General features: G+C 37.5%; 5 protein-coding genes across 9 annotated transcripts in view; 2 read left to right on the forward strand and 3 right to left on the reverse strand.

Annotated features, from left to right (window-relative positions):
* The first annotated feature begins 245 nt into the window (after window positions 1-245).
* Window positions 246-3,343, forward strand: LOC111790422 (transcription factor ICE1-like). The gene is made up of 4 exons (XM_023671308.1): window positions 246-1,468; window positions 1,592-1,837; window positions 2,677-2,847; window positions 3,029-3,343. The coding sequence occupies exons 1-4, from the start codon at window positions 359-361 to the stop codon at window positions 3,110-3,112; spliced, it is 1,611 nt and encodes a 536-aa protein (XP_023527076.1). The 5' UTR covers window positions 246-358; the 3' UTR covers window positions 3,113-3,343.
* A 2,133-nt stretch (window positions 3,344-5,476) lies between these two features.
* LOC111790424 (pentatricopeptide repeat-containing protein At3g26630, chloroplastic-like) lies at window positions 5,477-7,411 on the reverse strand. Of its 2 annotated transcripts, none has more exons than XM_023671310.1 (2): window positions 7,152-7,411; window positions 5,477-7,018 (listed from the first exon to the last, which is right to left on the reverse strand). In XM_023671310.1, the coding sequence occupies exons 1-2, from the start codon at window positions 7,190-7,192 to the stop codon at window positions 5,689-5,691; spliced, it is 1,371 nt and encodes a 456-aa protein (XP_023527078.1). In that variant the 5' UTR covers window positions 7,193-7,411; the 3' UTR covers window positions 5,477-5,688. The 2 variants fall into 2 exon arrangements, with proteins under 2 accessions (XP_023527078.1, XP_023527079.1); XM_023671311.1 differs by having other exon boundaries at window positions 5,477-7,049.
* Window positions 7,412-8,352: 941 nt separating this feature from the next.
* LOC111790423 (sialyltransferase-like protein 1) lies at window positions 8,353-12,563 on the reverse strand. The gene is made up of 11 exons (XM_023671309.1): window positions 12,292-12,563; window positions 12,115-12,197; window positions 11,498-11,584; window positions 11,338-11,415; window positions 11,167-11,258; window positions 10,864-11,065; window positions 10,112-10,202; window positions 9,971-10,029; window positions 9,597-9,745; window positions 9,289-9,370; window positions 8,353-9,196 (listed from the first exon to the last, which is right to left on the reverse strand). The coding sequence occupies exons 1-11, from the start codon at window positions 12,419-12,421 to the stop codon at window positions 8,804-8,806; spliced, it is 1,446 nt and encodes a 481-aa protein (XP_023527077.1). The 5' UTR covers window positions 12,422-12,563; the 3' UTR covers window positions 8,353-8,803.
* A 1,096-nt stretch (window positions 12,564-13,659) lies between these two features.
* Window positions 13,660-15,785, forward strand: LOC111790528. Its single transcript, XM_023671463.1, has 2 exons — window positions 13,660-14,138; window positions 14,640-15,785. The coding sequence occupies exons 1-2, from the start codon at window positions 13,749-13,751 to the stop codon at window positions 15,546-15,548; spliced, it is 1,299 nt and encodes a 432-aa protein (XP_023527231.1). The 5' UTR covers window positions 13,660-13,748; the 3' UTR covers window positions 15,549-15,785.
* The window catches only part of LOC111790527 (histone-lysine N-methyltransferase, H3 lysine-9 specific SUVH4), a 16,438-nt gene continuing 4,561 nt past the window's right edge, over window positions 15,756-27,632 (reverse strand). For 3 of the 4 annotated variants that reach the window (XM_023671460.1, XM_023671458.1, XM_023671462.1), the window contains 12 exons: window positions 24,872-24,981; window positions 24,068-24,241; window positions 22,846-22,944; window positions 22,027-22,125; window positions 21,394-21,443; window positions 21,196-21,284; window positions 20,471-20,630; window positions 20,269-20,374; window positions 19,978-20,160; window positions 18,077-18,313; window positions 16,610-16,763; window positions 16,245-16,492 (listed from right to left, as the gene is read on the reverse strand). In XM_023671460.1, the coding sequence (XP_023527228.1) occupies window positions 16,650-16,763; window positions 18,077-18,313; window positions 19,978-20,160; window positions 20,269-20,374; window positions 20,471-20,630; window positions 21,196-21,284; window positions 21,394-21,443; window positions 22,027-22,125; window positions 22,846-22,944; window positions 24,068-24,241; window positions 24,872-24,981 (1,421 nt within the window). In that variant the 3' untranslated portion in view covers window positions 16,245-16,492; window positions 16,610-16,649. Of the gene's footprint in view, window positions 16,047-16,244; window positions 16,493-16,609; window positions 16,764-18,076; window positions 18,314-19,977; window positions 20,161-20,268; window positions 20,375-20,470; window positions 20,631-21,195; window positions 21,285-21,393; window positions 21,444-22,026; window positions 22,126-22,845; window positions 22,945-24,067; window positions 24,242-24,871; window positions 24,982-27,632 lie in introns of those variants that run through there. The other variant, XM_023671459.1, reaches the window with a different exon arrangement.

Here is a 27,632-nt window from a genome sequence, read left to right on the forward strand (position 1 = left end):
GGTCGACTTCAGTGGTCCAACAAAGCCGAGTGGAAGGGCGTTGCTCAACAGATATATGTTACTTCGGGACAATAGTATGATCTTCTCTGAGAGCTCACATCGACCGAAATGCTCGACACGGCGATGTCGATCGGGATGGTTTGCCATTTTGTGTTGAATTTTGATTGTGAAGAGGAAAATTGGGAGAGAGAGAGAACCACACATTGGCGGTCTACTCTTTTTGCGCTAAAACGTAACCTTCAAAGTTTTAGTATATATTTGTGTTCATTTCGTCTCTCCATCTCTCACTCTCAAAAGCCTTTTCCCTTCCTTCACCATTTTCTCTCCTCTCCTCTGCTCTGCAACTCTCTCCGCCCAAATGCTACCGAAATCCACCGGAATCCTTTGGCTTGACGGCGACCATCACGACGGCGCTTCTTGGAATAGAACCAACAACCACAACAACGATGACATCGCTGTTGCTGGCTCCGCTTCCTCCTTCAAATCCATGCTCCAATCGGACTGGTACATGAACTCTACTACTCCTTTGAATCCTTCCAACCAAGATTTTCATTCCCTCTCTTCGCACCCCGATGTTCGAGACCTTCCTTTCAACTCCAATCCGCCGGATAACTTGCTCTTACGCCCCATAGATTCTTCCTCTGCCTGTTCTGCATCACAGGCTTTTGCTATGGATCCTTCCCATTCCCAATCGATGTTGCCTCCTCAGAAATCCTGTTTCCCTTCTCTTTTTAACGTTGCTTGTAGCAGTAATTTTGAAAACGGCTTCGATTTGGGCGGTGAGAATGGCCTGCTTGGTTCTTACCAGGGGAACCAAGTTTCGAATTCCTCAGGTATGATGGGATTCAACGGCATTTCTTCTCTTCCTCAAATCGGTAATCAGGAACTAAGCTTAAACAACGCGGAGTTTCCGGTCGCTGATAACCCTCCGGCATTCGGCGCTGGATTTAATCCGACGGATGCCTTCGAGAGCTTCGATGGTTGCGGGAATGCTCTGTTTCAGAATAGGTCAAAGGCTTTGAGACCTCCTGAATCGTTCCCTCAGGTCGGCGGCACACAGCCGACGCTGTTCCAGAAGCGGGCGGCGCATCGAGTTGGCTCTTCCGGAGTTGATAAACTAGAGAATTTGGAGGTTTCGGGTTCTAAATTTGGAGACGGCTCAATGTGGATGCCGAATATGGAGAGGCTGATGAAGAACAGCGACGAGGACATTGAGGACGACAGCCTGGATATTTCTCGCTTGAATTACGATTCCGATGAAGCCAATGAGTATAATAAGCTAGAGGACAATGTTAATGCTAAAAACTCCGGAAGCAATTCCAATGCCAACACCACTGTAACTGACGGAAACCAGAAGGGGAAGAGGAAGGGGATGCCGGCGAAAAATCTCATGGCGGAGCGACGGCGGAGAAAGAAGCTGAATGATAGACTCTACATGCTTAGGTCCGTCGTACCCAAAATCAGCAAGGTACGGATTCTGGCTCTTGCTCTCGATTTCAAGATAGAATAAATGTTCTTAGTTTTTTATGGCTCTGAATCATTTGGATTTCTGGCATAATTGCATCGAATTTGTAACTGTTAAGTGTAACAGATGGATAGAGCTTCAATCCTTGGAGATGCCATTGATTACCTGAAGGAGCTTCTTCAAAAGATAAATGAACTCCATAATGAACTTGAGTCGACTCCTCCTCCTCCTGGTTCTTCGTTGCAGCCTCCTGCAAGCATTCACCCTTTGACGCCGACGCTGCCGATACCGACGCTGCCGAATCTTCCCTGTCGTGTCAAAGAAGAGCTGTGTCCAAGCTCCATGTCAAGCCCCAAAGCTCAGCCTGCCAGGGTAACTATCGAATTTCCCCCTTTGCTTCTTATAGCTTTGGTGGTATTTTTGTGCTTTATATCTATATGCAGTTAGAGCTAATAAATTGGGTTCGGAAGAGCTAAGGGCATTGCAGTTCTTTCTTATATTAGTGATTTAAATGATTGCTTAGTAATTTTAAGCTTGCTTGAATGTAGAAGCTATCATTGCATGAACTAAATTCTCCTTGATCGAATGGGTTAGGTCTGAAGCGTAATTTTAGTCAAATGAATCAATAGGACGTCCCCCAAATAATGAGATCCAATGATCTATCTGATACTTGTGTGGGACGGGACATTGTAACAGCACAAGCTTATTGGGTTGTGAGATCCCACATCGGTGAGAGAGAGGAACGAAACATTCTTTTATAAGGGTGTGGAAACCTCTCCCTAGAAGACATGTTTTAAAACCGTGAGGGGAAGTTCGAAAGGGAACGCCCAAAGAGGACAATATTTGCTAGTGATGGGCTTGTACAAGGTTACTCTGAAGAGTCCTACCAAACACACTTTCAATGGTGTACTGTCTGTAGTTTCTTAAACTAGCTGTATCATGTGAGTGTCAGTCTCTTTCAGCTTCAGAAAATATGATCAACTGTAGGAGATGAATCCCTTTCATCTTACTTCTGTCTAAGGAAGTCAGATCAACAGGATACCGATGAATATGAAACTTAACCATGATTTACATTCATTTTCTGCAACTATTCTTATGAACTTGGTTTCGTTTTCGAACATTTATCGGATTTGTATGCATTTTCTTATGAAGTTCTGCTTCAAATTGTGATCGGTATCGGTATCGGTATCGGTATCGTTCATATATAACAGGTTGAAGTCCGAGCCAGAGAAGGTAGAGCTGTCAATATTCACATGTTTTGTTCTCGCAAGCCAGGTCTCTTGCTATCAACCATGAAGGCTCTGGACAACCTTGGCTTGGACATCCAACAAGCTGTGATAAGCTGTTTCAATGGATTTGCTTTAGACGTGTTTCGCGCCGAGGTTCGATCTGTTTTCCTTTTTCCTTTTTTCGTCTCGCCCCATCGAATTCCTCAATCTGGTATGGTTTGATATATATGCATATCTGCTCATGGAACACGCCATTTCTGTCGTTTTGGTTCGAATTCTTCCATGTTCGTATTTATATATCCGAAAGATTCACTGTTGTTTTGACTCGTTTCAGCAATCCAAGGAAGGCGAGGAGATCTCACCCGAGCAAATTAAAGCAGTGCTGTTGGATTCAGCTGGTTTACATGGTGTTGCTTAAGTGAAGCTGTTCTGAAATGCAGCCATTGCAGTGATGTTTTTATGCTTCTACAAGTTCTGTAAATGCAACCACAGTTAGCTCCGTCTTATTCATGAAGGCGGGTGCGTTCCCATCATCCACAGCTACTATATTTTATTTTGCTTTTAGAACACACTGCATGATCAACCAACCTCATTTGGTTGAGTTCTTTTGGAATATGATTTTCTTCTGAACGTAGTTTCCTTCTTGATCTTTCTCCCATTTGAAAATTTTTCACTGCTCTAACATCTCCATGATGAACTCAACAGCCTTCCTCCAATAATTTTGTGCTTTTTAGATGTATGAGAGAAACCTAAACATAATTCAATTTGAAGAAACGTATATACGATTTTGTTAGGAGTTAGTTAGGAGTGTATATAGGTTGAGTCGGGTCGAAAAACTCTTTTGGGTCAACTCGTAATTTTGAGCTGGTGACTGAATGATTGACCGTTAAATATTTTAAAAAATTTTAAAAGTAGAGTAGGATTGAATTGGGTGGTTGGTTGTGTTGAACTATAAAAATTTGTGAACCAAAATTTTTAATTTTTCGAAAAATTCAATCTAACTCAAATAAATAAATAAAAAATCTAATTCAGTCCGAACATCTATTAGAAAATGGGTTAACATTTAAGGGTTTAGAATGGTGAAAATGATATGGCCTAACTATGAGCTTGAAAATACACTCCAAATAACAACAATCTCGGCCTCGTGTAGCTAATAGATAGAAATCTCTCTCCACTCTCTCTCTCATTCCCCATATGGGACGGGTCTCCACAGAATCTCAATCCTACGAATTAAATGAATACCTCTATCGATATATGAGTGATTTACGAAAGAGAAGCTGATAAGAAAAAATGACTTATAAGATAAGCAAAATTATAATCGACCACCTATATGTTGTAGGCGACCGAGGTGATTGCTTTGTGTTCCAAGTGACCTGAGAGAGAGAGCCATACGAGATTAAGAAGGGGAATTGAAAATGGAAGTGATGGTGTTTAGTAAGCTTGAGATTTAAGAGAATCAGCTAGTGCCTGATTATACAGAACAGTGTAAGATACATTAGAGCCTGTTCCTCTGGATAAGATTCCTTTGCTTCCTCTTCCTTCCTTTCTGAATTTCCTAAGATATTTTTGCTCTCTACATACACTGCCAAATTTGGCGGTGTCCCACCGATTACAACTTAACGGAATAGGTTAATTTGAATTGGATCGAAGGTCGGTCCTACTAAAACTAGGTTCTGGCCCTCGTAGAAGGCAATAGACCTCTATATATATTTACTATAGTAAAAGTATTATTCAACATATATAGTCGTTTACTTATGCAATATGACTCATTAGACGATGTGTCGTGATTAATCATAAGTAGCTAAATCAGTAAATGAACATTTCATAGCTCAGAGTCTTACAAATAATGATTCACTGAGATTGAAATGGAAGCCTTACAACTTATTTTCAAACAAAATATAAGGTAGAGCTACGGTTTGATAAACATGGGCCGGAATACTTTTGAGCTAGGCCCAATAATGAACTTATTTTCAACCTGGGCCAAAAATACTTTTGAGCTAGGCCCAACAATGAACTTATTTTCAACCTGGGCCAAAAATACTTTTGAGCTAGGCCCAATAATGAACTTATTTTCAACCTGGGCCGAAACACTTTTGGGCTAGGCCCAACAACGAACTTATTTTCAACCTGGGCCAAAAATACTTTTGAGCTAGGCCCAATAATGAACTTATTTTCAACCTGGGCCGAAATACTTTTGGGCTAGGCCTAACACATGGTTTGTTGCTCTAATTGTAAAGAGGGTTGATGGAAACAAACGTTGTGCTTATTTCAGGAGTTTAGCTGCAGTTTGGGTGGTCGCTATTAACTACTTTGGTAAAATTTGGTCGGTTTATTATTTTATTTTATTTTTTGATAAANAAAAAAAAAAAAAAAAAAAAAAAAAAAAAACCTTTTAACTTTGTTCTTTGTTTTTAAAATATATCAAACTTACATTTCAGAACTATTTTTGGAGGTAAAAGAGCAATAAGAAAGAAAGAGAAGGAAATAAAGGAAGCGAGAAGATTGATAAAAAGAAACGAGTGAGTTGAGAAGCTCGAGAATTGATGTAGGAGAGAGAAACGGGACGAGTTAATAAGTAGGATGAGTTGGTCGAGTTGGTTTTCGAATCTAAACTTCGTATATCGGGCACAATGGGGAGTTCCGGTTTTAACCAAAGAGAGGTCCTTAAGAGGTTACTAATGTTTCCACCAAAGGAGCTTTACTCAAGAACTAGACACAAATCAGCCAAACTTTTAACTATGTAAAGACCTTCAAACTGAAGAGAAAATGGTAGACGAGGGAATTCCAGGCAATTACACTGATTTTGCTATAAACAATTTGAAATTCATAAAAATCAACAGGGTATACATATTGAAATGACAGTCAAAAGCAAGTAGTAAGCTCAAAATATTCAACACAAGATGCGCACCTGCTTAGCTCTGGCATCAAAACAAAGAGAAGGGCTGGCTGCCGCTGGCCAAGCTTGCGACCTCCCTCCTGCATTTGCATATTTCTCTACTCCTTATCAGTACCATCGGCGTTCTCGATCACCCCGAGTAAAGCCAAGGAACCCGAATCGGGTTCCATCGACATCGCTTTTGTTGATTCGAAGGCTTCGTCCCGAGCATATAGCTCAGCCATGCACTTGTAATGCTCAGGAATTGGTGCAATACCATAATGTTGTGCCATTCGTTTGAAGTAAGCACAGCCTGCCTCTACATTCTTCATATGTACACAAGCACATAAAACGCCCACGAAAGTGATTGCATCAGGCTTCACATTTACCCTTTCCATCTCACTGAAAAGATTGAGAGCTTCCTGCCCCAATCCATGTACCCCTAAGCTAGTGATCATCGAGTTCCATGTCGGCAAGCTTTTTCCGGGCATCGTCTTGAAAACTTCTATTGCGTCCTTTATACTACCACATTTGCTGTACATGTCAATCAGAGCTGTCCCGAGATAAACACCGATTTCGAAACCATTGTTGATGGCATAGTCATGAATCCCTCGACCAAGACTTAGGATTCCCATTTCAGTACATGCTTTGATCAAGCTCACCATCGTATACTCATTTGGGCAAATGTTCTCAGCCTGCATTCTCTTGAATAGTTCAAGAGCTTCTTCAGGATTTTGATTCCTAATATATCCATTGATCATTGCTGTCCATGAAACAACGTTTTTACATGGCATCTCATCGAAAATCCTTCTCGCTGCCTGTACATCACCACAAGAGACCAGCCCTGATATCATGGTCGTCCATGACACCACATTGCAAACACGCATTTTCTCGAACACCTTCAGTGCACAACGTTTATGTCCACACTTGAAGTAAAAATCAATCAGATTGTTCTGCACAAATGTATCCCCTGAAAATCCGTATTTGATTAAAGACGCATGAATCACTCTTCCAATGTCAATGGCAAAGGAAGTCGTACAAGCTTTGATGACAAATGGAAATGTAAACTTATCGGCTGCAATTCCTTGACATACCATGTTCTTGTACAACATTAGGGCTTGTTCAGAGAGGCCGTTGATAGTGTTGGCTCTGATTATCAGATTCCAAGTAAACGTGCAAGGATTCTGAATTTGATGAAATAGAAAAATCGCATACGCTATTCTTCCATGGGAAGAGTAGAGATGAATCAGTTTCCTAGTAAGTAATTGATCGTTAGAAATGGCACTACGAATGATCTTGGCATGGATTTGCCTGAGGTGTTTGAAGTTCTTGCAGTTCTGAAGTAAGAAGAGAGCCTTCTTCGCTCCGATGTTACCTCTTGAGCTCAGGAGTAAATTCGTGGTCGCAAAAACGTCATGCGTAGATGAAAGACATGGAACCATTATACAGCTAGTTCAAGAATCCAGATTCAGTACACATTCTGCAAGGAGGAGGAGGAGGAGGAAGAAGAAGAACAAATTCCTAGTACTCCACAGGATACAAAGAAGCAATCAAGAAATTGCGAAATTAAACATTCCCAAACCTGAAGCTAGAGAGACAGGAGAGGCTCTGCAATCGCAGCATTTGGACATTTCTGAATCGGATTTTCTTAGAAAATCGTAATCCAAGGGGAATGAGTGCCGGAATAATGGAGACTTGAGATTCTGAATCAAGAGAGAAGGATTCAGTTCACCATGGATGAGCCATTAAAGAGATGAAATTTGTAGTTCCGATTGATGAGCCAAGAACTGTTATCGGCTGCAGATCATACCGATATTCACCCATTTGTGTGGGCTAAATTCTTCTGAGCTTTTCTCTTCGGCGTCGCTTTTATGAATGCTAATTTTAAAAAATATAAAAGTTTATTTTAAAACTTAAAAAAAAATCTAAAATCTAAAAAATACTTATGAAAAGTGTTTAGTATTTTATTTTAAAAATAATTTTAAACCATTAATTATTTTAAAAATAATTTTATAGTATATTTAAATTACTCATTACTATCTTTCAATTAAAAAAAAAAATAATAATAAAAATATATATATACATATATTCAAAACTATACCGGTAAAATTTTAAAAGTAGCATTAGTATCTTAAAATCATCTATCCATACTTTATTCATACTCATAAATTATCTCTACATTTATTAATGTTACTATTAAAAGTTACCTTAAAATCGTCTATCTATACTTTATCCATATCTCATAGACTATCTCTAAATTTTTTAATGTATGTTTTAAAAGTATCGTCTATCTATACTTTATCCATATCTCATAGACTATCTCTAAATTTTTTAATGTATGTTTTAAAAGTATATTTTTTAATGTACTTTTAAAAGTTCTTGAATATGTTTTCTTGATTATGTTTTAAAAGTAGTACTCGTAGTAACGATATCTTAAACTAGTAGTAAGGGTATCTTAAACTTTTTTAAAAAAAAGTTTAGAGGTGTTTTCAAAGTTTATAAAAAAAAAAAAAAAAAGTGTAAATATGTTTTTGGAGTTTTTAAAAAAATCACGGATATTAATAAAACTTTTGAATAGTCACGAGTACTTTTGAAATACTCTTAAAAACGGTTCCAAAATATTAACGATTTTCATCCAAAATCAACTACAAGAGAAAAAGTGCACTAAACCACCCAAGTGTCTTAGGCAACTATTTAAATGGAAGTGAAGGTGGTGGGTTTGAGATTTGAACGAGTAGAAGCTAGTCTGGATATAGTTTAATTGATTAAGATATAAGTCCTCGTAAAGAAAAAGAAAATGGACGTTTTTACCTTGAGAGTGTTTACAAATAATGGCGAAAACAACTAATGATACACTTTTGTTTGAGAGGATAAAATACAAGCTTTACAACCTACATAGGAACAAAGCCAAAGAATAAAGTGATTCAATTTTCGTACTTGCTAACATCCTACTAAACATTGTATCACAACCTAATTTTGTCAATCCACAGACCTCTGAAGTCCAGGCATGGAGACCCAAGTAGTAGGATAAATCATCTTTTGTCAATGGCACACGATGTCTCGACCGCCCTCTCTCGGAAAGGAATGGGGTTTCAGTGATGCCTCTATTGCTTGTGCCTAGCCACGGTGTGTACCATAATACAATTAGCAAGGAGAGCCAGTTCAGACATGTTGAATGGGTGAATTCTAATTGGAAAGAAGGTATTGGTGCATAGGATATCGTCGAGAACGTTGTTATGCGCTAGAATCGAAAGAATGTCTCACACAAACAAGATCATCCAGCTTATTGCCGTCCATTTTGTACAGGGAGACCCCTTCCATCTGCTTATAATGATCTTGTGCTTCTTTTCTCAAACTGTTGAAGGGTGTAAGTTCCCACTTACTATAACCGGAGTGTTTCCTTGTATCGCTCATATCGGGGGATCCTGAGATAGGACCTTCGGTCCCAGGGTCTACATTGCCCCACACTTTACAGCTGCCAAACTGTCCCAAATCACCCGCTTGACCTGATTGACTCTTCTTCAAGCTCAAGGCTGCAGTGTGAGCCCTCCTAATCGTTTTTCGATCTGGAACATCAGACCAATCTTGCTTCCTCTTAGATCTCATGGGAGAGTGTATCCTTATAACCTGAAAAGTCCTAAGCCATATGAGTATCAAGGCATGGATTACGCCTTTTTTTTGGGGGGGGGGGGGGGGGGGNGGGGGGGGCAAAAACTTACACCAAGACACTCTAATAGCTGGTAGTATGCCCTTCCTTGAAGTGGATTATGGCCTTTCCTGGGTGTGGAGAAGTACCTTGTCCTGGAACAGAGAAAACACAAGAGACCAGCTGCAAGTAAGCGACGATGACGGTGAGATAAAAGATAAACAGAAGTTGGTGACAACGGAGTCGCATTTGATGCGTGTGGTAATCAATGAAGCCATAAAAGTTCCAAACAACCAAGTTTCTTACTCCTTTAACGCGCAAATAAGCTAAAAAAATGACTTAAGGCCAATTTAACTGAGTGCTACAGCAAGTTACACTTACCATTCAGTGTAGCCAGGGTCAACAGTGAAACCATATATGTCAACAATATCACACATAGAAAGAGCTAATTCAATAGATTTCATTCCAGTTCCCTTGGCACCTCTACGTAGAACAATACCTTGGAAGAGATAAACTGGATTGGGAATAAGCTGCAAATTAAAACATACAAATCTTTTACAAAAGGTAATAAGTTTCCAAAGCATACAGAAAGGGAAACAATCGCCAATTCCAAGCCTTTCCCTTTCAGACAAATTGTTACAGTTCCAAACTAGATCATCTCCTAGCCTCATACCATTTTTAAATTTCCTCGCCTTTCAGCGCTACTGTACAGTAATAAGAAAATTTGCCACATGAGAATATGAAGTAGCTTTTACCTTAATCATTGCATTAAAATCTCTGTGAATCACGCTCTTTATAACAAGTACTTCATCATCTGAAGAAAGAAAGAAATTCTCAGACCTGACATCTTAAACAGAGTCCAGTTAATATTTAACAACAGAAATAAGACACCTTACCAGACCCATTTAGAATTGCAATCATATTGCCAGCAGCACCTCTTACAACAAGACGAAAATCCCTCTTCAGGCCAACATATTTGGCATATTTCTACAGGGGATCATATGGGTCAACATGAGGGTCTAAATATCTTCTGGAGTACTTGATGTAATAAATCAATGTCACAAAACATCACAAAATGTGAAGCATTAAATTTAATGTTCAAAGACAATAAACCAGAGTTCCCTAGGTGTTACAGACCACAAGGATTCAGATTCAACTTTCAGCATCAGAAAGTCTCCCTATTGAAGTTCCTGATACTATCCATTTTCCACAATTTGAATGAAGATGGCAAAAGTCCAAAATTGCATGCTGCAGAGATCTTCTTCTAATCTACGAGTTCACAACTCAATCTTTTTTTAACAAGGACATTTTGGTTTTTTCAATGATCTCTTGATGAGTATGGTTTCTATGAGACATAAATCAGCTGGGGATAACTTGGGAAAATGGAAAGGGAAACAACCATTGATACTGAATTTATTTGTAGGCATTCAAGAACACTTTATATCTAAAAGGAAATTAGATACTTGAGACAAAACAAATGCACAAGGAAAAAATGACAACAGCAAGAGTTATTAAATTACTATTTACAGGACAAACTACTGAGTAAAAGACTCTAACTAACCTGAATAAGGCGTTTAATAAATCAATAAACGACGGAAAAGATTCTTGAGTAAGTAATCGAAAGAATTGGCTAGTACAGCTTGCTTACTTCATTTACAGGTGCCTCATTATCACGTATAACAGCATCATGACTATCAATTTCTTCACCAAACTCAGTCTTTAGAAGATCTCCGGAGTTTCCCACAACTGCACAGGTTTTAAACTGCTTGGGGTGAAAAGGAGGTTTTGATGGTAGGATCAAATTTAGGTGTTCCTCACAAAGAGTTCTATTGTAACATTTATCTGCTCCCCTACACAAAGGTAAATAGATTTCACTACACCAAAAACAATTGCAGTCTCTAGATCAAATAAATCTACCAGATGAAATTAACTTGAAGGAGAGTAACCCTACAATTGGGCGATTCTCTTTGCAGCATAATCAAACCACCCATCAGGCCGTGCATCCAAATACTCTCTCGTCAAGACAGTAGTCATGTTGCGATACTGTATTGCTCAACATTCATTAGAATGGGTATGTATGCTCTTTAAGAGAATGCACAAATTAAAGATGGCTACTACCAACCTGTTCCCACAATAATATTGCCTCACACACATCATACGGATACTCCAAAGGCTCATAAATCTTGAATTGCTCATTATACTGCCAATACAGAGCATTAAAAAATCAGCAACAAAGAAGAACAACGTGCACACATACACACAGATGTGAGAGAGAGAGAGACCCATGTACTATTTGTGCCTTCTGGGAACTTGAGAACCAACTTGCAGTGGTCAATAATATGTGCAGTGAGTCCAAGCCCCCTCTTTGTCTGTACCCAATTTCATGATCAGTAGAAGTTCAAAAGGCTAATGAACCTGCAGAAACTAATCCACATACACAATGCATGCATAGGTTTAAAATATTAAAACAACTAAGATGCAGTCTTCTAATAGACAATAGACATTTTCAGGATATGTAGAAACAGTAGGCCGTGAGCTTTGTCATGACTGGGTTGATACCCAAGGTTATTGAAAATCTCAAATGTGCGGCTTCAAATAACTAGAAGTGGAGATCAGACGGCACAAATAACTATGCTCCAAAAAGTGGTTAGAAAATACTGCTCTCTTTAAACTCCTAGAAATATTAGGATGCATTGGACATGCAACAAACAACATCGTAATCCATATCATTGAGATGAATAAATCCACTTCATCTAGAAATCAGAACTAATCAAAGGAAATCAAATACATTTCAAATTATCACATAGGCTGAGCCTTTTCCCCTCCTCCAGCAAATGTTTAATCGAAAAAGGGAACAGAGTATGAACGCAATTAAGGTAAAGCTAAGAAAAATACAAACCACGCATTGCTGAACGCTGGACTGGAAATCCGATAGAATCCGAACCTCCTCCCTGTTAAGATCTGCAATAGGCTGCTGATAACCTGAGAATTTGAGGAAGAAAAGAGAAAAGCATGAAGGAAATGATGAAGGAGATGAATGGTAAAGGGAGACATAAGGAACTGTGGGACGAGAAACCTGCAAAGAAGGAGGATTGAATGACAAAAACAAGAAAAGAGAAGAGAGCAGCAGCGCAAACAAGATGAAGAAGCGTAAGCCTTCTGGCGCTGGTACCATTGTTGGAGAAGGGAGCTTTGAGAGATCTCATCGAGGACCAGATTTCTGGAATGCCAGAGAGTGGATGAATGGCACTGAGACTGAAAGCGAATCACTCTGCAAATCCGATCTCCGTATGGAATTCAAGAATCGGGTTTTTATATCAATTCTCAGTTTCCCTCTGTTCGTCTGTTCGAGCCCTCCGTAATTAAAAGAAATAAAAAATAAAAAAAACCTATTTTCATCCTAATTCTTTGGATTTAATTGATCTAAATTATCTATATTTGCTCATTTTTCAGTACTTCATTGCTAGGAACTATAATTTTTCTATTAATTTTGCTCCTCTTTGATAATTTTTCTATTAAGAATGGGAGGAGTAGAGAAGACTTATTTAGCAAATAAATAAATAAATATACTTCTTAACAGTAGAACACTTTATTATTATTATTATTATTTATTATTATTACTATATATATATATATATATATATATATATATATATGATTATTATTATTATTATTATTATTATTTTTTGTCGAAGAGTTAAGTTTGGCTGAAATTAGCTGATAAAATGTCGATTATTTTTTTTCTTTTGAACTTTATTATGATATACGAGTTGTTTTACCTATAGGATGTCACATAGAGGTGTTAAAAGAAAGGTAGAGACCCGACGAACTCGCCTCTTGCAAACTCAACATTCCCAACTAATTTTAGGAGACCTGACGACCCAATAAACTCACTATTCCCCAAATTTCGCATTTTGTATTACAAGTTCGTCATTAGCTTTCTTAGGTTGGGTTGAATTTAAATAAATAAATATTCTTAGGTTAAGAGGATTCATAAGTTCTCCTAGAACCAATCCAAATTTGACTGTTATACGATTATATACATGCACACTTTTATTTTTATTTTTTTCATTCAATAAATAATACTGAGTTTCGCACATTAATTTAACATTTAAGATAAATGTTTTATATATATTTTGAATAAATGATTATTAAATTTTTGATGGTTAGATTAATTATTTAATAAATTTTTTTGGATTGAAAAAAAAATGTACAAATTCGAAATTGGGTTTAAAAAAAATAACTCAACAGTATCTTAAAATGATGATAAAATCTAAATTTATGTAAAACTTAAAGATAATATCTAAATTTATAATGGGTTGAACTTAGTTGGATTAAAGAAAAGTACAAATGAACATGACCCGCCCAGGCCCAAGCCCAAGCCCAACACCAACGTAGGCCCATTATCCAACTTGACCCGTCCAATAAAGATCCGACTAGAGGTGGAAAATCAAATCATCCATTTCCCTCTCCATATCCATTTCTTCAAAATCGAAACAGCCCTAAATTCACTATTGATCGCCATCGCCGAGCATGGACGACAGTTTTAAAGTTCGTGTGGACAGAATCTTTGGTTCTCTCTCTTCCGCATCTACTACCTCACCGGCAGCTTTCAGTTCAACTGCGAGATCTCTCTGGTGCCTTACCGACGACGAAATCGAGAGGAGAGAGTGGATCAAGGAGAAGGAGGAACAACTCGAACCGGAGCTCGAGCCGACCTCGCTCTGCGACGGCGGAAGGAAGGTGAGCGGGAGGAGTTCATTTGGATTCCAAGACGATTTCGAGGATGATGAACTCGATGATTTGGACGAAAATCCAGAGTCGAATGGTTCGTCTAGTAAGTTTCCTAAACCTGACGATTATGGAGATGAAGAATGGGAAATCAAGTCCTCAATTGGCCGGGACTGCACGCTTGATTATGAGGTACGTCTCTAGCACTTTCTGGTTATTTGTCGACTTTCATTAAGAACTGTTCTGATCAGATTCATCTTAGCATAGTTTTTGCTGCTTAATGAGTAGGAATGGTTTAGCTGTCGGGGAATGAGTTGGTAGGGCAGCTTTAAGTGCCGAAATGAGAGTTCGATTAGTTGTAAGGGTAGCATTTCATGGAAGTTAAGGCAACGCTACTGTTTTCTCTACTTTTTGGGATTCCGTACAGCTAAATTCCTTCTCGAATGGAAGGCTATTTGTAAGTAGCAATAGATGAAGAGGGAGTTCTCTTCCCCAGGCTCTTAGGCTGTTGCGTTTCCTACTTTTTTTGTTATGTACGGCAGGTTAAAACACAATGATTATACTGCATTTTTCTGGTGTATTGTGGAATATGGGTATCATTTAGGTTGTCTTTGTCTCTGTACTCAATTTGATTAGTAGCTTGGCTCCTGAAATGGATAATGTATTGATGTGTGACTGAATGAATTGATGCAGGAAGAGGAAGATGAGTATGATAAAGTTGCTGTTGGCAAGGAGAAAGGTGGAGATCGGTTGTATATGAAAGACGTAACTGACTGTGGTATTGAAATAGGTTCGTGTACCGAGCTTCCTACTTCGGTACGAGATTTCACCAGAGATCCACGCGCGAATCACTTAGCTGCAAAAGTTAGGCTCAAGGAAGATGCAGAAGCTTCTAAAACGATCGACTCTTTGCACGTCTCTGAGAACAGTACAGTAGCCATAGCTGATTCTGAATGCAATACTTCTCAGAACCCAAAATCTATTCTGAAGAGGAAAGATAATTATCTAGATGCAAAATCACACAAGCGTGTCCGATTTGACCCGGAATGTAAAGTTTCTCAAGAATCTCAAGGATTTAAAGATTTCACTATGGAAGCGAACTCTTTGCCTGGAGTTGCAGAGGTTGGCAATGAAGCAAACTTCCCATCTCAGGCCACTCAAGTTCCAGACTACTTACGGAATCCATCTAGATACACGCACTATACTTTTGACTCATCCAATGAGGTGGATGAAGAGTCCAACAAGAAAGCCTATATGGATTTCCTTCAGATGGTGAGAAGGTCAAAGACAATGGAGTCGCATCAGGATTCAACTGGTCCTCCAAAGTCCATCACTTTCATCCCAAAAAAGAAAGCAGGTGATACAATAATGCTTGAAAGTTCTACCCTAGAGGAGCAAAGCCATCATCAAAATGGAGTTGGCAAGGAGCTCGTGCACCAGAAAGGCATGCCCATAGGCATTGCAGCTGTGAACACTCAGAATGATGATGTTTGTTCAATGGAGGAAGATGAACCTGATAGACTAGAAATTAGAAAAAACAGCTTACAGAAGTCAGGCCGCCAGTATAGAATGAGAGCTTTGGAGTCGGAGGAGGAGGCCTGATGGCTGATTTTGATATAACAAGACACTGCTCTTATATCACTTCTCTTCTTCCATGGTCTTATTTATATTGAACTTATCTTGTAAGGCAACATGTTTTCGGTACAGTGCAACAATTATGGGCAGTCTATGTGGAATTGGGCACGAGACAAGCTACCGCCCAATCTTATCTAATCTCGACATTTGGGTGTTAAAAAAGTTAGAAGGATATTAAATCCTAAGCGATTATCATGAATTAAATCCTATGGACTACTATGTCAATTCATGATACATGAGCATAAAGCTGCAAGTTTCGACTGTTCACAGTTTTACCAAAATGACATTTCATCATTAACTTCAAAATGTGATGACATATTTCAACACATACCTTTTCAAGGCAGCTTGTTTGTTTGACTGGCTCCTTGTATTTCAGTTCCTTCTCTATGATCTTCCACTTTCACGCCATCTTCCCATTGTCCATTCAAAGGGTGGCAATTCCATACCCGTAATATTTCTGTCCACCTACGTGTAAAAAAAAAACAGAGGAAAATGAAATGGTAATTGGAATTCAAACAAATATAGAATAAGATCTTGAATATATGAGGATAACAATGACTAAAATCAATAACAAAAACTTGAAAGGTTATGCAGAAAATACTGTCGTCCTACCAAATGCAGTCGATGGTTTCTTAGGTTACCATTTAAAAGTGACGAACTCCATCTAAAAACTTAAATTATACCTCTTAATAATTCAGCCAAAATGATAAAGGATAGCCGTAAAGTTTCATAAATGTTGTATTAATAAACGTCCAAGACAGATTATCACATCAAAGCAAAATGAGGTATGAACAATCCCATCAAACATTACAACTTTCAATAGCTTCTCCCCAAAAAATGAATGTATAAATTCCCCAATGAGTGATATCAAAATGCAGTTTTGAGGGGCGGATCTGTGTGGACGTATGTACCTAGAAATGGGAGAGTAAATGCGAACAAAGTAAGTTTGATGATGGAATTAGGGATGAAAGAAACTGAAAAGACTGATTTTCAAGGCGAGAAATAAAGACAGAAGAAAGGGAGGCTACCGTAATCATGATGTACCAGCATCTGAAAGGCTTCCCTTGACTAAAACAAGCGTTTCCTACACTCAGTTGCACCACAGAAGCAGGGCATCTGTATTATCTTCCCATCTGGACCATACACGCTATCAAGTGCATAGCCATAGTCGTATGTCAGTTCCTGCAATTAAGTAACAAATATTTGATGTTCTAAAATCTGCATCAGCAGGAAAATAGCAAGAAAAAGTAATGGACTTCTTCAAGTGTTTCTTCAAGTGTAACAACCCAAACCCACCGTTAGCAGATATTGTTCTCTTTGGACTTTCCCTTCCGGGCTTCCCCTCGAGGTTTTTAAAACACGTCTGTTAGAGAGAGGTTTCCACACTCTTATAAAGAGTGTTTCGTTCTCCTCCCCAACCGATGTGGGATCTCATAATCCACCCCCCTTCAAGGCCCAGCGTTTTCTCCAATCAATGTGGGAGTCCCACCAATTCTACCCCCCTTCAGGACCAACGTCTTTGCTGGCACATCGTCTCATGTCCACCCCCCTTCGAGGCTCATCCTCCTTGCTGGGACATCGCCTAGTGTCTGGCTCTGATACCATTTGTAACAGCTCAAGCCCACCACTAGCCGATATTGTCTACTTTGGACTTTCCCTCAAAGTTTTTAAAACGCGTCTGCTAGGGAGAAGTTTCCACACCCTTGGGAGTTTCGTTCTCCTCCCCAACCGATGTGAGATCTCACATCAAGACTGAACCAAAATAACAATAACCTCAATACAATCTAAATGGAGAATCATAGGAAACTTTACAAGACCTTTGGCCATGCCGTTTGGAATCCATCCGGAAATTTTCATAACTAGGTGGGTAGTGTCTGAATTTGCTTGCTATAACCTCATGCCACAAACCATTAGATTCAAGAGTTAACAACTTAAGTCATTTAGTCCTGAACCCTAAATTACAAAGTCTTATATTCTTTTATATCCAATCTAACTTTTTTACACGATTGCAAGAGAATCTCTAACCAAATGAGAGCCCTAACCTCTTCTGGGTCCTAACATAAGTCCGCCCTTAAACTCAAAAAAAGAGATCTTATACAATGAAAGAAAGAAGGTAGGTTTGAATCTCTCTTAAAAAGGAACTAGATAAGACCTACCACCCTTGGCTAACGTAACAACATCCCAGGACCTTTTACACAACTGGAAACAACATATTTGAGATCGTGACGTAGAAGACCAAAATAGGCAGTGGGGAGGGAAACAACTTCACGCCTTGCTAAAGTCTAAAGATGCCCCTCCACTAGCACTTGAAATTAATATTGGCCACCAAACTTCTTAAGCCTAAAAGTGGTCTCAGAAACTTCAATAGTGAGTACCAAAAAGAATAGTTTTTTTAAAAAAAATATCATCTTTTCCCAAACAGATGAAAATTTGTTGCAGAAACTAACTTGAACTAACATTTGGAAGCAAGAGCCAAAAAAAAGATAAGTTGAAACCTGGAGGGGTGGTATGTTTTCTGCAGCAAATAGTACCACTCGAGCAAGTTTGATGTCATGATGTGAGCTCAATACACACTGGACAAAAAGATTAGGTTCACAACTATGATTGATAAACCTTGCAATATTTCCAGTGGAACAAGCATCGATGCAGAACTCTGGCACACTCTCAGATCTTTGATCATCTATTCCATCCGAAGAATTGTTTGCTGGCAAAGATGCATCTCTTGAGCGCCTCTACAAGGACAGGAAAATCAAGATATGTTTGATTACAGTGATAATAGAAAGAGAGACAGGCTAAAAAGAGAAATTAGAGGCTTGTATAATACAGTTTGATTTTGTTTAATAGGAAACAAATGATTTCATTTATAAAGTGAAATTACAAAAGAGAGACCTATTTAAAGGATCACAAGAAACTTTTCTAATGGCTACAACAGTGTTTAAACCATAATTACAAAAGCAATTTTTAAGAAAAATTATATTGAAAAATAAAAGCTTGAAAATAACTATTTTTTTTTAAGAATAATAAATGGGAAAAATTATCGCACGAGGAACCCAATCCCCACAAATTCCCCGCAGGGAATCCTCACAAAACTAAATGGAAAATTTTACGGGGATGGGGATAGGGAAGGCTTCCTCGTCCCCACTCTGCCCCGTGGACATCTCTACTCAGTCTCATCCCAGAACCTCAATGGCAAGATCTATGTTCTCACGATGTCATCTCATACATCATCTCAATGTCAATCTCTTTCCTCTCAGACTTACCTCTCAACTTCCCATTCCTCACCCCCAAATTACTAGACCTTACTGCCTTCCAAATGTAGCTTGTTCAAGGCGTGTTGTTTATGGCCGCATGTCGGATGTCTCGATCATGCTTGTCTAGGACGTCTTGTCCATGGCCACATACCCATTCCAAACCCCTTTTACATGCTTTCAACTTAGATAGGTCTTTACTATTTTATGTTGGGTCAATACGGGGGTGGCATGGCCATTCATCAAAATCATGTCTATGCCCGCAAGAGATGAAATGCCTTAAAATGTTTTATAGGGGATATGACTAGTTGTCACTCCTTCCTATCTGGGTTATATGTTATCAAAGTCGTTATTGTTGCCTACTCACTTTTACCTTATAACAATACTTTCTTTTAAATTGTTTTCAATGCATTTCCTCGCTTACATTTTCTAAAACATTTCTCTCAAACGTAACTTGAGGCTCGAGCATACACCGACGTCCACAAAATCCAAATTTTTCACAGGTGACTTGTTTGTTGGGTTAGAACAAGTGTCGCACAATTGTTGTCCCGTTGCCACATGAGTGCAATGGTGACACAGTGCACTAGGATCAACCAAAAGCACCTCAATCCCATGTGAAGTTACTTTCATGTTTTCTGGCCATGGTGGACGAAAAACGAGAATACTAGCAGACTTTTAATTGTTAATCATGTCATTCAAAGAAGAGTTTGGTCTGAATCCATGCCCGTCCTGTCTTTCTGCTCCAAAATTGGCTTGGTTCCATGGTTCCAAGATGTAGAATCCATTAGATTTGTCCATCGGTAATAGGGATCACATTGGTGGGAATATCGAATTTGGCCGAAGATCAATTACAAGTGTACTCCGGATAACAAGGGAAAGGATTTTTTCTAACAACTTAGATGACGAGAAAATCCATGCAAATTCCATGTACAGAGCCCCAGTTCCACCTTCACATTTTTTTAATAGAGAATCACATTTTTTAATAGAGAATTCGGCAACAAAGTAGAATGTTTTAATGCAGATGGGTAATTCATTCTCATCCCTTCCCACTTCTGATGCTCTAATTAAAATTTGAAGAAAAAATATATGCATTGTAAGAGATTCTATTTTCATAGAGAACATTTCGTCTAAAGAATTTCGTATGGTACCTCTCGTCCACCGATGCCACTGATTGTCTGCAAGCAATCAATTTCAAAGATGTAATTATTTTCAGATACATGATCAAGATCCTCTGTCCTTGTAAGTATTCCTGTGTATTCACAAACAGGTGCACCAGAAGGTATAAAATCCCATGACCTTACAGCCCACCCTTTCTTTGGTGTTCGAAAAACCTGCTCACAAAAGATACAATATTTGAATTAATTAATTTAAAATCTGACGCACTGATCATAATTGGAAAGCAAAATTATGAATAATTTTACTAGATTCAACATCCAAACCTCAAGTCGATATTTGATCCCCCTCTGAGAAGTACGATTCACACAACCAGGACCACAACCACAATTGGGGCCGCATTCGTAGACTACATCCTTAGCTTCTATAAGTCTAAGAATTAAAAAACTCTCCCAATCAGAATTGTGATAAAATATTCAAGCTAAAGAGATTTCGATATATCATATCAAGATTGAATGGAATACAAACCTTCCACCATCACGATGCACATATGGAAAGTCTAACCCATTAAGCTTAGCACATGAACATGTCCTTGAATCTATACATAATCCTATGCAGTCACATCCATTAGCATTTGAAGGAAGTTTCACGCCATGTGCAACTTTAATAGATTTACAATAAGTGAAACCTGAAACATTTCAAGAACATATATTCAGAAAAGAAATTACCTTACAGTTGAAGCATGCAGAAAATTTAATGGGAGATTCAAATGCACATTTTCAAGATAGAGATAGTAGAAATCAATTTCAAATATCCTTGGTTTTTTTGATGAATAACACAAGTCCTTGCAAGGAAAAAGAAAATTTACACGGAAAATACAATGGTGAAAAAGATACTTATGTTCAGACATCATATTTCATGTCATAAAAGGCTGAAAAGTACAGCAACAAATATCTGCATGCCTACGTATGTAAACAAAAGGGAAAAACAGTATCTGAGTAAAAATGTATATTGTGAGTGAATGCTGCAAAAAGTGAACCAAAAAAGCAATGTTCAAAACAAGGATGGTGAAAAGAAAAAGGACCCAGCCAATATGTTCTTCTCCTTTCCAACCAAGGCAGAGACCTAGCAAATGAAACAACTTCGAACGTACCACACACACAACCAATCTAGTACAAGAATATCCAAACCAATTCTAACATATTGATCAAAACAAATTAATGAGACCAAACCAACTTTGTTGTTTCACTTGCCTATGGGTGCGACAGGTGGATCATCAACCAAATTAGTAGCTGGAATCGGAATATCCTCCTGGCCCCCAGTTATATCCTCGCACACCAACCTTGGAGCATTTAAATTAAACAAAAGTGCACATAAAAAGATCCATCAATTTTGGAACAACCCTGAAGTAAATTGTTTTTGCATCTTTATCAGATTATTTAATTTCATACCCACGTATTTCTGCAACTGACTTGGGAACGCGACCGTAAACAAATTGAACCTGTCACAAGAGAAAACGTTTATAAAGATCAATGCACAAATGAAGAATATCTCACCTCTATTCATTAAACATGAGTTCAATCAAGTGCATCAGGAAATCTCAAACTTGTAATAAACTAGGCAATTAACAGTAGGGGAAAAAGGAAAGTAGGCTGTGACATCAAACAAAGGAAACGAAATAAATAGGCTGAGTAAAGAAAACAGTCAAATGAATATGTACATAACAAGCATGGGCAGAAATGGCGGGAGGGAGACAGACATCATGATTAGTAAGAATAAAAACTGCCAGGTGTAATGAAGTTTTAAAAAATTCTCTCGAGTAAAATAGGATGGCAATTTTGTTTGTTTGATAGAAAGAGGAAACTTTTCATTAGAGGAAAATGAAAAAACCCAAACTACCCTAAAACAAAGACAAGGACCAATCCAAAGGAGTTTACAAATGAACTCCATTTGCCATAAAGCAAACATGAAGTTAATTGCAAAAGCTTGATAAAGAGAGTGCCATATGAAAATAGTGTTGTTATCACAGACTAAGTAATAAAGCCTTTAAAACAAGATAGCTATTAAATCAGAGAAGCATAAACCTGGTTTGTAGTCAACAATGACTGTCCTTCAATCCGCCTAAGTCGAAATTTAAACACCGTAAATCCAGAAATACCTTTTTCTGCCCAATACTGTATAACCTGTGAAATACAGAAGTACTGAATCAATTGAATAATAAACATACTTAATGTCATATTTAACATATAATCGCAAAAAGTGCCAACAAAATTCCATAATCCCCAGCAATCCAAATGTAAGATAAAATTGCAGCTTTTTAACTGACAATGCAACATATCTTGATATGTTTTACTCGCTCAAGTTATTTTATTTGAACAACATAAGCTCACTTCTTGAGAAGATTTAACGAGCATAGCAAACCATGAGTATCCTCTAGCACCCTATTTCAGGAGTAATCAGATAATAAGACCTACTTGAATAATTCGTTACCTGAAAAGTGGAAATTAAAATACTACTAGGCATGCAGGACCTTAAACCGAAACCTAGGGAGAAGATTCAATGTCCTTTAATATAACAGCAAACGAAAATACTTAACCATCTAATGGAAGGTGGTTCTAAAATATACAACTTTTGAACTTGATAGTAAATATTAACATGCTAAATAAGTTTTGCACTACACTGAAGTTTTAGCATTCAAGAAAACATGCTAATATAGCACAAGCCAATGACATTGAAATACTGCGTATGTAACTGAAACTCAAAACTGCTAGACTATGCTATATAGTAGGACAGAAGAGCTCGTTTCTTATGTCTAATTCAAAACCTTACTACCTCTTTGTCATAGGATTATTGAATCTAACAAATAAAGAAAACCCTAGAATATTTCTTATAGAAAAAATTACCTTATACAAGCCGTCATACGTGTAAAGTTTCCCACAGTAACTACTTGCACATTCATGCCCCCGGACCACTCTAACTGGAACAGCTTGCTCAATACAATTCTGGATTTAGTTGAGAACTGGTCAGACAAAGATCTAAACTTTCAACTAACCAGAAAAATTCCACGTTACAATCAAATGTGTAGATTGAGGAACTATGTTAGAAAAATAGTCTTCATGGAGGACATTGAAAACGAAAAAAAATAATAAATAAACAAAAGATCTGAAGGTTCCTACTTCTACACTCGAGACTACATTAAACAGCAGAGAGGACACCAAAACATCCAGAGGATTGAATTACACAATAAAAATTTATGAAGATGAAAGGATCAGAGGAAGAGGACATAAAAAGACTATAATTATGAAAAACAAGTGCGAAAAGTAAACAATCCACCAGAAACAAAATGTCAGGGTGCTCATATCTTTACAGAATAAAAGTGCGTTGATCTTTTAGAATATCCAAGAAGTAAGCTTAATGGTTTTCTTCCCAAGAAATAACAATTGCACCGGAAATTTTTCAACTCAAAAGAGAAGCTAAAGGAAAAAAAATGAGAGAAGTTTTAGCCAAAATATTTTCAAAATTAAAAATTTTCATCCCCCTACCAAAATCATATTCACGCACAGACTTGACGCCTTGAGGTATACATGCATGCATTCCCAAAATGTGTATCCAATCATTTTAATGATCTTTCAATTCAGCGTATTATTTTGAAGTCTAAACTTTCTTTAAACAAGAAAAATAACTCTAATAGCAATTGCCTGGAAGGACTAAACTTTTTTTAAACAAGAAAATAACTCTAATAGCAATTGCCTTTCAGTATCCTTCCGAGCAAACCAATCCCTAGTTCTGCAAGTTTTCATTTTCTAACTTGTAAAAATTTACTGTTTAATCAAATATACTTCCTAATTTTGATAGACCAAACACACATGGATATATTACTAAGAGCAAGCTAGGTCTTATAAAAAAAAACTATTACAAACATAGAAAAAAGAATAAAGACAATAAAGACAAACGTTGACAATTAATATTTACATATAGTAGAAATTCCAACACTTCTAACCTTCTGTTATCATAAAAAAGCTATACACATTCCTTGGATTTCATTAACTACCAGGACCTAATCAGGTTACATAAGATCAAAGGATATAAGAAAGTTCTGCTTCGTAGAAAACATGTAGTGCATACCTTGAGAGCCAAATTACCACGTTCCATTACTTGATCCCGTATCTGACGTTTGTTGCCCGTTAAATTTTGCCCACCTTGGCCGGTGTATATGACATCCTCAGCATTATCCAAATCATCCTCATACATCCCAGATAAAACAATGGCCACAGCAAGTGGGAAGGAGTAATTACTATACTGCAATTATTTAAAATACTTTTAAAAAAAAACTAAAAAATTGTCATGGATAATCATCCAAATGAAAAGAACCTAATCCTAATGGATATCTTGATCGTACTACTCTGGAGTCAGTCACTTACTATGTTAGATATTTAGAACATATAAAGTAGACAATAACAAAACATTAAATGATTGGCTTTTCTTCTCACATGTAAATGAAAATTCTAAATCATTTTAGACCTGCCGGTGCGTGAGGCTCCTTTTCACATAAACATACGTCATCTTACATCTCTTTTGTGATCATTTTTTTAAGGAGAAAGTTAGAAGTATTATAAGTTTGGTTGGGAAGAAATTGAAGAAAATTTATGTTTTGGATTTAGTTTCTTTCATATTTTGACAGCTCAACCCGTATAACAAACATCCCTTAAATGAGTCTAAGCAAACTCTGGATAAATCTAGTGTTTCTTCATGTATGTTTATCCCAAAGAAAAAATGATAACAACTCTCTTTAAGGATTCTGGTCCAAATTAAATTTTGTAAAAAATACAGCTCTTAAGTATGATGTGATGACAATGATGATAACAAGACTGAATGATATTAATAGTGAAAATAAATTATCAAATGAAGCAAATGGGAGATTCCTGTTACCATTTTGCTGTACGACAACCCCATATAATCAATTCCATTCAGCCAGTGGCTGTGAAACCCAACAGCTACCATTTCAGCCCTTGAATAGAATCGATGCCCAATATTGATACCTGCTATAGCATATTAATTAGTATATGATGTTGTATTGTAAATAACTTAGTAATAAGTCCTTTGGTTATATTGTTTTTTATTTACATTTTTGGTTTTAGGGGACTAGTAAATGGGGGTTGGTAAGGTGTTTTACTCCTGAACCTCAACTGACTAGATGGAATCAGGGCACCAAGATTAAAACCTACAACCATTAGTATTTTCTTTCAAATAAGAACTAAGAATTGGAGTTTGGGTCACCTTTTTAGAATAACAATCAGTCATTACCGCCCATACTAGGAGAATCCCAACTATTGGAGAACATGAGATGCACACAACCCAACAATCTATGTGTCACACCTCACACACCATGTTTTTAACTAAATTGATGGAGTGTATGACGCGTACACACCTAACATTCCAAGATTAGGAGTTTAGATCACCTTCTTTTTTACTCTGTATTTTTGCATTCATCAAGAATGGCTTGCCATATGATTAAAAAAAATAAAGTTTTTTAAAACTAGATTTCCACTTTATTTGAGATGGTAAAAGCCCCAGTTAAAACATACAAATCAAACAAATAAATCCAGTGGTAACAACATAGGGAAAATTTTCAAAGGTTTTCATGATGAATAATGAGTCATTCTTGTTAAAAACCAAGACATATGATTTTTCTATGAATAATCAAGCTCTCGCGAGAATATATGAAAGAATACAAGGGCATACAAGACAAAAACAACCCACAAAAAAGGGAGGTAAACGACAAAATGGGCCTCCAATCAAGAGAAATAACACCTAGCAGATAATTACAAAAAAAAAGACCTATGACAGAAACCTATAAAGACACATAGAATCTGACAAAGGGTCAAACCTCACTAAGAGATCTCTCGAGCCCTTAGAATTTTCATTTGTTTCTCTCACTCCAAAGACCCCACAAAATGGCACACACCTGAGCATGCACAAAGTGATATCCTTGGAAGGTTGGTTACAATTAACTTCAATAATATAAAGAATGATTCAAGGCTTCATCCTCTAATAAGGGTTGTGTTCCTTCCTCATTCGAATGGGGCATCAACTTTGTACTACAGATTGTAGTGTAATATTAGTGTTTATTCTCCACTCTTTTTCTTTTTCTTTTTCTTTTTTTCATTTTTCAATGAGAAACCAAACTTTAGTTGAGAAAACTGAAGCATGTAATAGGTCATTAAAATCTAACAAAAAGAGGCCCAGTAGAAGCTACAGTTAAGGACTCCAGTTCAACATATAAAGAAATACAGAAAGCCCTAGTAACATAACCCCGCAAAGAACATTAAACCTTAGCATCTAGCAACATTTTAAACCTCTTCCCAACACTTTTCGATGAAATAATGAAACTAATTATTAACTCCTTTGAAAATTCTAATGTTTCTCTTCAGCCAAATACCCCACGAAATAGCAAAAAGGTTGACTGCCAATGACTCTCCCCTTATCCAAAAAAAGACTGAGAATCCAAATAGACTAAGCAAGCTAGAAACCCCAAGGAATATGATCAAGACCCACAAATGCTCCTTACAAAATACCCAAAGGGGAAAAATGTCTTTTGATGCAGTCCAAAGTATTAACTTTTCCATGCAAGACTCATCAAACAACAAATTTGAACATTTTAGGATCTCAACCTTCCAACCAGAGGAGAACAAAGAGTCCCCAGGGGAGGGTGAAGGGTTGCGTAAGAGATGAAAGAGCAAGTCAAAAGAGAAACCCCCAGAAAAAGACAAACATACCTCCTATCAAGGCAAACACAGGAATCCCTTAAGAGATGAAAGAGCAAGTTACAAGAGAAGCCCCCCAAAAAATACTAATATCCCTCTAATCGAGGCAGAACACAAGAATCTCTTAAGAGCAAAAATGAAAAACTGAAATGCAATCTCATGGCGAAAAACAGTACAGATGTAAGAACATGGTGCAATGAGGCTTTATCTCCCACTAATAATCCCCCCAAAATTTAGTTTGTTCTCTATTTTTCTATGATGAGAGTCATCATTCATCATTCAATTAAATTGCAACTGTTTTTACCAATTGTCTAATAAAGATCCGTTTGCATTCAAAATTGAGTTTATTATTCAAGGTGTACACTATGGATCAAGTTTTAAGGCTTTCTTCTATGGTGATGGACTCTCACTGGTGTATCCTTTGTAAGAGTGCTGCCAAAAACCTAAATCATATCCTTTGGGATTGTCGCCTTGCTCCTTCCATTTAGGATAGCCTTTTTCAATTGTTTGGTTTCATTCGAGAGTGCAGTTATTTGTTACAGGAGGTCTTCTTGTTCCCCCACTTTCGCCTAAGGGTCCAATTTTGTGGCAAGTTGGGTTCGCCATCCTTTGGGCTATTTGACTTATAGAAACAACAGTGTTTGATATGTGCAGAGAGCTTGGGCAGAGGTTTGATCGCTAGCAAGATTTACTACCTCTATCCGGGCATTAGTCTCAAGGGATTTTTTAAATTACCATCCTAGGTCTTAGGTCATATTGTTAGGGATTGGAGCCCCTTTTTGAAAAGTCTCCTGGACGTGGGTTGTTTTTTCTTTTTCTTTTTTTGTATTCCCATGTTCCTTTCTTTTGTTTTCTTTCATTTTCTTAATGAGAACCCGGTTTCTCATAGAAACATATAGCATATTACTTCTAGGTGGTGTTCAAAT

The sequence above is a fragment of the Cucurbita pepo genome, chromosome LG03 (genome assembly GCF_002806865.2).
Source record: "Cucurbita pepo subsp. pepo cultivar mu-cu-16 chromosome LG03, ASM280686v2, whole genome shotgun sequence".
NCBI classification, from domain to species: Eukaryota; Viridiplantae; Streptophyta; class Magnoliopsida; order Cucurbitales; family Cucurbitaceae; genus Cucurbita; species Cucurbita pepo.